This window comes from Meles meles, chromosome 17, assembly GCF_922984935.1.
Source record: "Meles meles chromosome 17, mMelMel3.1 paternal haplotype, whole genome shotgun sequence".
Classification (NCBI taxonomy): Eukaryota; Metazoa; Chordata; class Mammalia; order Carnivora; family Mustelidae; genus Meles; species Meles meles.
In genome coordinates, this window is record NC_060082.1 from 58,755,433 (window position 1) to 58,767,439 (window position 12,007).

General features: G+C 52.3%; 1 protein-coding gene across 2 annotated transcripts in view; it reads right to left on the reverse strand.

Annotated features, from left to right (window-relative positions):
* Window positions 1-12,007, reverse strand: part of KIF26B (kinesin family member 26B) — a 422,552-nt gene that overhangs the window by 18,037 nt on the left and 392,508 nt on the right. For both annotated transcript variants that reach the window (XM_045982184.1, XM_045982185.1), the window contains one exon: window positions 593-755. In XM_045982184.1, the coding sequence (XP_045838140.1) occupies window positions 593-755 (163 nt within the window). The remainder of the gene's footprint in view (window positions 1-592; window positions 756-12,007) is intronic.

The window sequence follows — 12,007 nt, forward strand, 5'->3', positions numbered from 1 at the left end:
AGCTTCCCACTTCACCCACTGGCCCGGTGACCGCAACCACGATGGCTTTCTGACACGCTCTCGTCACCCCCCAGTGTTCTGGCTCTGCCTCCGAGAGCACAAGCTGGTCACTTCCAGCAGACCCTGCACCTCAGCCAGAGACCGCTGGGGTCACACGGCAACACCCAGGAGGCTAGAAAGGACTCCCGGAAACGCAGGGGAAGTGAGCAGGGAGCGGACAAGCCCCTTCGGGCTCAGCCGCCTGAAGGACACCGCCTTGACCTATGCAGGACCCGGGGGGGGAGACAGATGCGGAGTATTTCTCAGCCGTCCCCAATTCTTCACCGCCAAGAAGCAGCCGTCCCTTGAACTGCCTCAGAGCGGGCCCAGTGCTCCCGGGTAGGGGTCCAGGCTGGATGATCGATGGCCATCAGGGGGAAGGGACGTTGCCGGCCTGACAGCCGTCCTGATCCGAGTGTCTGCCAGGCGGCGTGGGCAGCACCGCACACCCCTGTCCCCCGGGGCTCGGGGGTTAGAAAGACTGACCCGCTCCGGGGTCGGGCTCCAAAAATGCCTTCCTCCGCTGCACCCCTCTCCCCCGGGAGCGCCTTACCTTCGTTTTCTTCTTCTTCATCCTCAAGACCCTCGAGGCGATCTGGATGGTGGACAGGGTCTCGGCGTAGCTGCCGGCAGCGGCCGAGATGTGGGCGATCATGGTGGTGCGGCAGTTCACGTTCCCCAGGGACTCGCGCAGCAGCATGGTGAGCTTGCTGTCCCTGCGGGCGGAGCGAACGAGGGCTACGTTAGCACGCCAGGCTTCCCTCCCGCTGGCGGGGCAGGGCTTCGGACCGCTATGGGGCTCTTGTTGTTGTGGGCGGTAGGTTTTTCCCCCATTTAAAAAAAAATGGCATACGAATGAGCCTCATTTTTTTGCACAGGGCTATTTGTAGTTCCAATCCCAAGGACGGAGTCTGTGTAGGACACCTCTCGTCCGTGCTGTCCTGCTGCCAGAGGTAGACCCCTGCGTCCGCGTGCATGGGACATCGTGCCTAGTGGGACCTGGGGACAGGAACGAGCGGAAGGAGCAGGACAGAACAGCCCTGTGGCTGGCGGCTGGCAGGCTGCACACACGACCCCTCACGCCAGCGGTCCCCACAGCAGAAGGCAGCTTGCCAGCCACAAGCCCACGCGGCAGAGCTGCGTGCTTGCAATATCTGCACGGAGTTGCAGGCACTGTATTCCCGTGGTCTCTCACTCTTACGTTCGCACACGGCGGGAACGCAGGAAAAGGTGTATGTGTGACTATCACAACGCAGACACGGCCCCAAGCACTCAGCCGGCCAGCCACAGAATGCAGAACTTCCTAGAAAGCCCTCCTCTGGGTGATTCTGCCGGTGCTCTGCGGGGCCAGGGCCCCGAGGGGTGATAATGAGGCCTGGGAGTTCACAGATGGTGTTTCCAGGCTCTTCAAAAACTGACCTGGAGGAATGGCTCCTGTTTTCCCATTCCTGCCCTTGTCCCAGCTTTCTCCCTGCCTTGCTTTTGAAAGGCTTCTGCCCACATCGTCATCAGGCTCACCCCTCAGCTGCCGCCAGATGTCATTTCTGCCCCAGAGCCTTCCCTGAGCCCGAGGGCAGAGGCAGCCTCTGTGTTTCCCATGTCCTGCGTGCATAGCTGTGTGTTGTGCTCGTGACACCAGGTGCAAGGGGCCTGTCCCCCCACCCATGTCCCCACCGGGCTCTCTGCCAGCTACCCCCGCTGAGCTCTCTGAAGAAGAGTCGTCCAGCTTGGCAGACCCTGGGTGAGAGGAAGGCCGCTGTCAGCAGAGATTAGGCCTTGGACACGGGGAAACCATTTCACACGGGGAAACCATTTCACACGTGACCTGCAGCAGGCCTTCGGGGAGGAAGACCGTGGAAGACGAGCCGCTGTTTGCCTTTCCACCTGGAACCAATTAAGGTGTCCCTTCGGGAGGCCGGGCTCGCTGGGGCTCAGTTGCAGGGTAATTTAGAAATACATCGGGGTTTCCTTGGAGCAAAACTGTCAGTGATATAAGTCGTGCAGGCAGAGTGTTCTGGGCAGAGTGTTTCCGTCCCTCAAACTCGTAGGTTGAACCCTAACCCCCAGAGTGATGCCGTCAAGGGGCGGGTCCTTCAGGAGGTGAGCGGTCATGAGGCTGGCGCCTTCGTGAAGGGGAACGAGGCTCTATTGAGGGGAACTTGTGGGAGCTCCCTGGCCCCTGTCGCAGAGACCCAGGAAACCTCTCTCACGGGACGCAAGATCTGCTGTTACCTTGTCGGACTTTTCCAGAACGGAGAGAAATAAAGGTCTGTGGCTTCAGCCGCCCCCCCCGCCAGCACCCCCGTCTCTTGATACTGTGTTCTAGGCGCCTGGACGGACTAGGACGGGTCGGGGGGGTGTGCAGGACCCAGGCCCAGCGGCCCACACTTCACTTCCAGCAGACACGCACTGGTGCTGATGGGCCGGACGGGAAGTCTGGAGCCACCCCCGGCAGACACGCTGAGCCGAGACACAGCACCAGGGCGAGTCCCGGGCTTTGTCTTCCCCGTGCCTTCGAGTGGAAGACTGATCCCGTTAGGGTGAAGCTGTGACCCTTTCGGTCCACTCGTTCTGACTGTTCGTGGTGGTCGTGTCCTTCTAAGTCTCCCTGAACGCCAAAGTCTGAACACTGTCCGGGAGGGCACCCAGTGACCCTGTTCCGGGGTCCCTCCTTAAAGACAGCTGATTCGATGTGCCTTTCTTACAAATAATGAATTTGGTGCGCCCTTTCTTTGTAATAAAACACTAGCCGAGAGGGTGCAACATTTTTCCGACTCTGGGTAACATGAACATAAACGTCTTCGGCTTTCGGTCTCACCAGATTGTCCACTGAGCTTTTTTTTTTTTTTTTTAAAGAATTTTACCGTTCCTCTCACGGATCCACAAATAGAGCCATTTTCCCCATAGCTTCATCACACGCTTTAGAGGCTCTCTTCAACTTTCCGGAGCCTGACGTGTAGATCACTGAATGCCTTCTTCCTTTCTCTGGATGAAGCCTGGAGTTGACTCATTAACGTTGAACTCAGGCTAACAATACCCTAAGTCATAACCGGAACCAAGCTTCTCTACAAATGTAGAGAAACCTTCTTGCACCAGGGAACACTGGACACCCCCACAGCCCTGTGCTGGGGGCCAAGGGAAACAGTGAAACCACCAACAAAAAGCATGCAAATAGGGGCGCCTGAGGGGCTCAGTCGTTAAGCGTCTGCCTTCGGCTCAGATCAGGATCCCAGGGGGATCGAGTCCCACTTCTGCCTCTGCCTCTCATGAATAAAAATCTTTACCAAAAAAATGCACACAAATAAAAACAACGCTAGCGTTGGTTTAGAACGTAATTTGCAAATACGGAATCCGTGATGAGGGTCGATGGGGCTCTGAAGCCCTCGTGTTAACGCTTGTTAATCGGGGCAGGCTGCGGAGGACACATTCCACTCGCTTCCCTGTGTGGCCACGTGTGAGTCCTCAGGCAAAGGGGCCAGAATCAACAGGACGTGGTCACACCAAACTGTTTTCCTGGTGCATTTCCACACTATTCCCCATTCATGAGTCAATCACAAGGCGTTTTTTTTTTTTTTTTTTCCAAGTCCATGTTGTTGGAAGAAGCCAGGGCATGTGTGTTGCTTGGCAACCAGGATTTTAGCTCTCCTCGAGGAAAGCCAGTAAAACCACGAGCAAGGCTCCTTCACATGGGCCTCTCCAGACGCTCAGACATCTTATGGGAATGAAAAATGGTGGCTATAAAGCTTTGGGTTTTTTTCCACCTGGTGAAGATCTTTTAACTTGGAACAAAGACAGTTAAGTGGGGAGGGAAGGTGAAAGAAGGGGCAGGGCTCTAAAGGCTGAAAACTGTAGATTTCGCTCAGTGTCTTTGGTAGGAAAATAAAGATTCAAGAGTTTCTAGGGCAAAAGCCGAGATTCGATCCGCGCCTCTGCATCGGGGCTGAGGCAAGAGGAAGAGAAATGCACAGGTGCGGAGCTAGCGGCCCCCGAGCCCACGGCCAGCCTGGAGGAGGGATTTAGGGCCTGGGGGGGCAACATGGGAGGGGTCCTGGCCAGGCAGGACAGCTGGGGCACGAGGGGACTGGTGACAGCAGAGCCGACTGGGGTCTCGGGAAGGACCGTGCCCCTCTTTGAAGCAGCCGTGTTCTATACACACATACTCTACCTCCCTCCCGACCCAAATGGCACATGTCTTTTAAAATTTTTGGAGAGATGTCCTGCTTTTTAGATCGAGTCAACTTTTTCTTAGACCCAGCAAGAACAGAATCCTGAACAAATGTTCATAGTGATAATGCTAAAAGAGCACGATGAGCATGAACTTGAGCTGACAAACCGGGGCCTGGAGGCCAAAGCCGGCCCACCACGTGCTTTTATAAATAAAGTTTTATTGGGACGCAGCCACGCCTATTAACATACTGGTTCTTTGGTGCCACAACAGCGGAGCTGGGTGGTTTTGCGACAGAGCCTGTGTGGCCCCCAAAGCCACAGATATTACTATCTGAACCTTTATGGAGAAAGTTGTCTGTTTCCCCTCATGTCACAACATAGCGTGTTCTCATCCCAGACGCAGCCAACCAGAGCACGAAAGGGGGTGGTGATTTCCTTGCTTTAGATCATCTCTTGCCGAATGGAAACCAGCAGAGAAGCAAATCCTGAGCTTCAGAATCACTTGAGCACCGGGACACAGCTACGGGCAACTGCCCAGATCCCCTCCTACGGCTCACGGATGCAGAGCCTGTCCTCCCGAGGGGGGCTGGGGGCTGGGAGGCTGTGCACCCTCATTCACTCACGTCTGCAGCGGCTTGTTCCAGAAGCACGTGGCAAGCCTGTGCCACCCGGACACATGGTGCAGGGACAGTGTGGGGACAAGGGACGAGGTTGGCCTCCCTGAGCTAGCTACCCGGCGAGCACACACACGGGTGAACACACATGACGACACCATTTGTTAAAGCCGACGGCACGACATCTCACACTGCGCGTGATAAGTGAAGACTCCTCTGAGGCGGAGGGCTGTCCCCGCCGTCACTGTAGCTTCTTGACTTCTAGAAACGCCCTCACCTCCACGGTCTGTCTCGTGGGCTGGGATTCTCCTACTTGGCTAAGTATTTGCCCCAAACCCCAAAAACCTCTGAACTCCTTTCGGAAAGGGTGGTCCGCAGCACGTTGTTTACGGACCCTTAGGGGAGGAAACCATCTCAAACCCTCCCAGCTGGCGAGACGGTTCAGGGTTCCGCTGAAATACACGCTGTCCGTGTCACCCGGCGGTGCTGGCCGGGTCATCGCGTCCAAAACAGGCCTTTCCTTTCACAAGCAGCACGAAGTAGCCTTTTCCGGAAAGGCAGTGATGGACCCGGGAGGTACCAAGTGGGGCGCCTCTGGGAACCGAGTCCCGGTGCAGGAGATGGGGGGAGCTCAGAATCGCCACGACGGGGAGCCCGCCCACAGCCCCACGGGGCAGCCCTCCCTCCGGCCCTGCTTCTCACGAGCCAGTCTGTAGATAACCACTCCTGCCGCATTCTAGAAACTGACCCGCTTTCTACCCGCTTTCTCTGAAAACTGCTGGAATGTGCTGTAGAGCCTGAGGTGGGCAGCTTGACGTTCTGGACAAGCAGCATGAGAGTTCTGAGCCCAGTCCTGCCCCCAAGCTCCTGCTTCTATCCAGCACCCCCCAGGAGGAAAGAGGACAGTGAAAAGAAAGGAGGAACGGAAAGAAAAGACAAAATGTACATCCTGAACGTGACCGAGTTTTGGCCACTCCGATGGTACTCCACGCTCTCTCTCCCACTGCCTCCTTCCTATTCACACGCCACTGGTCTGTGAACGTCTTTTCCTATTGTCACCCAAGGGGTCACCGGCGAATCCCGAGTTCAGCCCAAGTAGTGGGGTCCAGGGTCCTCCTGGGTGAGGACAATTCTCGTCCTGTTTTCTAGGGCCCAAGCAGATGCCTTTGCGACACCGTTGAGCTGACAGACTGAAACACACAAAAAAAGCCCTTCCCTTGAGTTTATGGTAAGGGACGTGGTGGCTCGCTTCTCAGGACTGTTCCAAAGACACGCACACTTTGGGAGAAGACTTTGTATGTCTTCTCTTTAGGGAAACCGTCTCGGCAGCATGCCCCTCGAAGGTGCCAACATTTCAGGGCATGAATGATCTGGTTCTGGTTGCTACAAAAGAACCAAAAGCTTGGTACGAGCCACACGAGCCTAAGGGCATTTTCGCAAGGCGTTATGTGAAGTTAGAGCCTTCGGATGTGGTTCCTTTTTTTTTTTTTTTTTTTTTGATTTGAACATAAATGTATTTATTGCTTTTGAGACCACTAAAATATCAAATTCCCTTTGTGCTGCCTGATGACAGAGGCGGGTGGCGGGACACCGGGGAGCAGGGTGTGTAATAAGCAAACTGGGCAGAGACACAGCCCTCAGCCGGGGCGGGACTCTGGCACCTGCCGTGTATCAGAGATGCCTCTAGAAGCCACGGCATTTAGCTGTGTGAGAGGTGGTGACTTCACTTCCCTCACTGGGGGACAGCTTAGAGAAGGACCCTCCAGGGATACACCCTGTGCCTTAGGACCAGCCTTGGGGACCCAACAAACATGGCACCTGGTCTGGGTCCTGCAGTTGGTGGAGGGCCTGAAACCGGAACCCCAGAGAGTGGACAAGGTTAACCGAATTGTTCACTCACAGGGTTAGACATTGTGGAACTCTGAAGCCCAAAGAGCACCGTGTTGGAAGGCCTCTGACACAGGTAAGACACGGAGAGATGGGGGTGCGCCTAGGGGGCTCACTCGGTGGAGCGTCCAACTCTTGGTTTCAGCTCAGGTGGTGATCTCAGAGTCATGGGATCGAGCCCCGTGTTGGGCTGTACACTCAGCACAGAGTCTGCCTGAGGATTCTGTCTCTCCCGCTACCTCTCCTCCATCTTGTGTGCTCTCTCTAAAATAAATCTTTTTAAGAAATACACGGGAGTGGGGCAACTGGGTGGCTCAGTTGGTTAAGCGTCTGCCTTTGGCTCAGGTCATGATCCCAGGGTCCTGGATCGAGCCCCACATTGGGCTCCTTGCTCACTGGAGAGCCTGCTTCTCTGTCTCCCTCTGTCTGCTGCTCTGCCTACTTGTGCTCTCTCTGTCAAATAAATAAATAAAATCTTAAAAAAAAAAAATACACAGGAGAGATGCTATCCAGCCTACCTAGGGCTGCCACCATGTGACTCTAGACCTTTGGTAGCAGTGTCCCATGAGAGGCAGGAACGAAAGGATGATGCCCGCAGGGGCCTGCCATTCTAAGCATGACGAGCCATGTGACAATGTCCCGTCCTGACAACGGCCCGCAGGGGCCTGCCATTCTAAGCATGACAGCCATGTGACAATGTCCCGTCCTGACAACGGGACATTGGAAAGTGTCTGGATGGAAAGACCGTTCACGCCAGCTAAAGGGTTTGCATTGCACGTATGGGTTGGGGCCAATGAAACCCGCTTTATGACTAACAGTTTACCACCGTACACACAGGAAGACAAAACCTAAGGAATTCTGGGCTGCACACATCCATCTGACCCTGGATATCAGTGTTCCATTTCGCTGAATAAGATAAAATTCACATTAATTCCACTGGCTTCATGAGAAAGACCAAAGAGTGAATAGTCTGGACAGAATATTTTAAGAGAAGTATGTGATGCAGCGTATACTGAGTTTATAGCTATCAGGAGGTTTTCAGTTAAAATCATAGCTAATCTGCTTCAAACTCATTTAATAAGACATACTCGTGGGGCGCCTGAGTGGCTCAGTCGGTTAAGGGTCCGGCTTTTGATTTCGGCCCAGGTCATGATCTCAGGGTCATGAGATCGAGTCCCACATTGGGCCCTGAGCTCAGTGGGGAATCTGCTTGAAATTTTCTCTCTCTCTCTGCCCCTCCCCCGCTCTCTTTCTCTAACAAATAAAATCCTTTCAAGAAAAGACATACTTGAAATGACTAAACTGATGACACATGAGTTCACTTTCAGAAGCTAAATGCAGTCCATGAAAACTTTTTTTTTTTTACATTATTCACTTTTAAACAACTCAAGCCTCCTCATTTAGAGCAGGGAAGAACTTCCATCTGGTCTACGTTGCTGACCGTTGAGAATTAGTAGACTCTGAACTGCTCTAGATATTCTCGGTTCTGTTCAGGAAAATGTACGTTCATTCCGAGGCCCCAGACACACAGGGATGACATAAGATATTTTAAAGGTAATTCATACGATGAGCATCACAGGCTAGAGCTTCCAGGAGACAATTCTGAGTCAGGCTGAACAATATTTTTAGAAGCACAGAGTGTCAGAGTTGAAAGGCTTCTCAGAGGTCGCCGCACTTTCTGGAAAAAACGTGCCACTGTAGCAGGTGATCTGCTCTCTGCCAGAAGATTTTTAATGACTGGGAACTTACCAACTCCCGGGGCAGCCTGTGTGGTACTTCTGAAGAGCCTCAATTGTCAGTAAGCTCTTTCTCATACTGAACTTAAACCTTCCTTAGGCATCTTCCTATACTGAACTTACCCCTTCCACAGGAACTCACAGTAGTCTAGGGGCAACACAGGGTAAGAACAATCTTTGTGCACACAACAGCCCTTCACGTTTTAAAAGACATTCATCGTATCCTCCCTTAAAGGTTCTCTTGCTTGGGAACATTCCGCATTCCATCCGTTGCTCTTCAGATATCTGGTTGGTCGTCCAAGCTCATCCTCAGCTCCCTTCCACTACCTTGAAGCCCAGCACCTCCTTTCTGCTCAGAGTTCTTGTGTAGTGAAGAACATGGCTTTGCCCTAAGAGGTCTAGCCTTTGCCCTCAGACTCCAGGTGGTAATCTATGTCATATCTGTCAGGAGGGGCTCTGTTTAGGGCAGGGACTGGCTACACCAGATCAGAGGGCCACACCTGACTGTCTTAGGGTGGGGGCTGGCCACACCACAAAGACCAACTGTGTGATTTAGGTCAGAGACCTTGGGCCATGCCGTATCAGTCACAGACTGAGTGTGACCATGTGGGAAATCAATCAGTCAATCATGCCTACATCATGTAGCCCCAGTAAGAACTCTGCATGCCCAAGCTCAAATGAGCATTCTGGGTGGCAATACTGGTACGTACTGTCACCCATGGACACTGGGAGGGCGGCCCACTGTGACCGCACGGGATAGGACAATCAAAGCTTCATGCATGGAGCCCTATGCCCCTCTTCCTTGGGCTAGTTTTCATCTCCGTCCTTTCTCTGTAATGAGTCACATCTGCGAGTACCTTCAGCAAGTCTGGGGGTCCTCCTTAGTGAATTACCAAACTCGAAGATGGTTTCGGGAAGCCTTCAAACTTGCCATTCGTGTCAGAAGTGGGAGTGCCTTGTGGGAACTCTTCTAGCCTTGCAGACAGACTCTACACAAGTCCGGGGCCAGCTTGGCAGTCTGAGAACTGTGCCCTCAAGCCCCATGGTGTGGCCAATGCCAACTCACTCTTTTCAACAAGATCCTGAGAACCTTGAGGGTAGGACCTGTGCTTTTATTTTGATCTTTTTATTTGGACCTTTCTTTACAGTAACTTGGACAATGTTGATGACATATGAGCTCTAGGGCAGAAGGGGAGAGATCCTGGTTTTGTTTTGGTTTTTTTCCACTTTTAGCATGACCAGGAGCTAAGAATACCATCATCACTTTGACAAAACACAAGACAAAACAAAAACTAAAAACAAAAGCATAGAAGGCAAATTAGTAGACCTTACAGACAAATAGGAAGTAGGCCCAAAGGTTCCCCCTGAATTCACAGATTGCCAAAAATTATATATGCTAATGAGGCTTAAGATGCTATCAAGAGATGCTTAACGAGTCAATGATGAGAGCCTCTGTACTTACTAGACATGCGGACAGATCTGTGATGGATGCACGCTCATTAGTTGACCCACCTGCAGGACCAGATTAGGAGCAATAATGTTTCTATCATTTACTACAGCTTGGTTTTTTTAAGATTTTATTTATTTGAGGGACACCTGGGTGGCTCAGTGCGTTAAGCCTCTGCCTTCGACTCAGGTCATGATCCCAGAGTCCTGGGATCAAGCCCCGAATCAGGCTCTCTGCTCAGCAGGGAGCCTGCTTCCTCCTCTCTCTCTGCCTGCCTCTCTGCCTACTTGTGGTCTCTGTCTGTCAAATGGATAAATAAAATCTTTAAAAAGATTTTATTTATTTGAGAGAAAGAGAAAGCACTGGAGAGAGCAAGCATGAGTGGGGGGCAGAGGGAGAAGGAGACGAGGCTCTGTGCTCAGCAGGGAGCCTGACTCGGGGCTCGGTCCCAGGACCCCGGGATCATGACTTGAGTCGAAGGCAGACACTTAACCAACTGAGCCACCCAGGCTCCCCATGAAGCTTCACTTCCTTTGTAAAATTCACTTGGCCTCACAAGTGATGGAAGCGGCCCAAGGGTCCATCGATCAATGAACAGATAAAGAAGATGTGGTCTCTGTATATGGTGGAATATTATTCAGCCTAAAAGGAATGAAATCTTGCCATTTGCAACCACACAGGCGGAGCTGGAGAGTATAATGTTACGTGAAATAAGTCAAACAGAAAGAGAAAGACCATATGATTTCACACCTCTGTGGAATTTTAGAAATAAAACAAACTTGGAAAGAAAAAAGGAGACAAACCAAGAGACAAACTCTTAACTCTAGAGAACACCCTGTTGGTCGCCAGAGCAGGGGTGGGGGGTGGGGGCGGGGGAAACGTGATGGGGACGAAGGACGCACCTCTCGTGATGAGCGCCGGGTGCTGTATGGAAGCGTGGAGTCACACATTGTACACCTGAAACCAACAGAACCCTGTATGTTCACTAGAAAAAAATCCCGTTGGCCTCAGCCATTATTAATCACCGATGCTTAGCCATTTCTATAGTCCAGTCACGTTCCACAGAGCCACAACAGCCGTGGAGGACAGCTTTACTGGGGCAGGGATGAGGGAACATCTCCGTTATGTGGCACCATAACGATTTATACATCTGCTGGGTTAACATGAGCTCACGGTTCTGTGCAGAAACGTAGCCCTTCTTCAAGAGCAGACCATCCTCAGGGTTGTGAGCACGCCTGAATTCCAAGGTCAGCGATCTCCACGGGCATACAAAAGGGGGTCAGGCACCGATGGATGGCAGAGATGGTGGCAAGAGTCACGTTGCCATGGTGACGGAGAGCCCCTCCCACTACCCGCTCACTCCTGTCCTTCTCCCTGGATTTTTTTTTTTCCTCCATGGATTTTTAAAGAACTCTCAAAAAGAGAGGAAACGGACGTTACAAAGGGCATTCTTGACCTGATGGAATCCTACTCTTGCCTGGTGCTTTCTCTTAGATCTTTGCCACGGCCTTCCTGCTGCACCGTCCCCCACTTTCTGCATCACCTTAGCAATACAACGACACTTTAAGAATGTCCCCACGCTCTTCCACGAGTTCTGATGTTTGTTTCAAGTAGGGAACGTGCAGGACGGCCTGCCTATGTGGCGTTTTGATGGCACCTCTTTCTGGAGCTCAGCCCATGACTTCCCTTCGGGGCTGACATTAGAAGTGTGTATACTCTGGGCTTTGAGAATCTGCAAGTGTGCTTAGAATTTTATCAAAAGAAATGTGTTTAGCAAGAAATGGCAGGGAAGCCTCTGGAAGGGATTCGCCGTCTTTCTTGACCAACCTCTCTAAGCAAAACTGAGATGTCATCTGAGATGACAGAGCAGCGTGGGTCCTGGGTGAATTACGGGCTTTTATTCTCCAGCCGGAGAAACCCAGGTGAGTCCCTCTCGTGCCACATTCCTTGGAAAGGCTAGAAAGAGGTCGAATGGCATTAGCGAAAGGGTCTGGGCTTAATGCTAACACTGAGTTATAATCATGACCATCTCCAGCCTCCAGAGTTCAGTTTAGCCAGTTCCATGCTTGTTCTCTCTCAGAATAAACACAGGAAATGCAAATCCAAGCCCCAAGCAG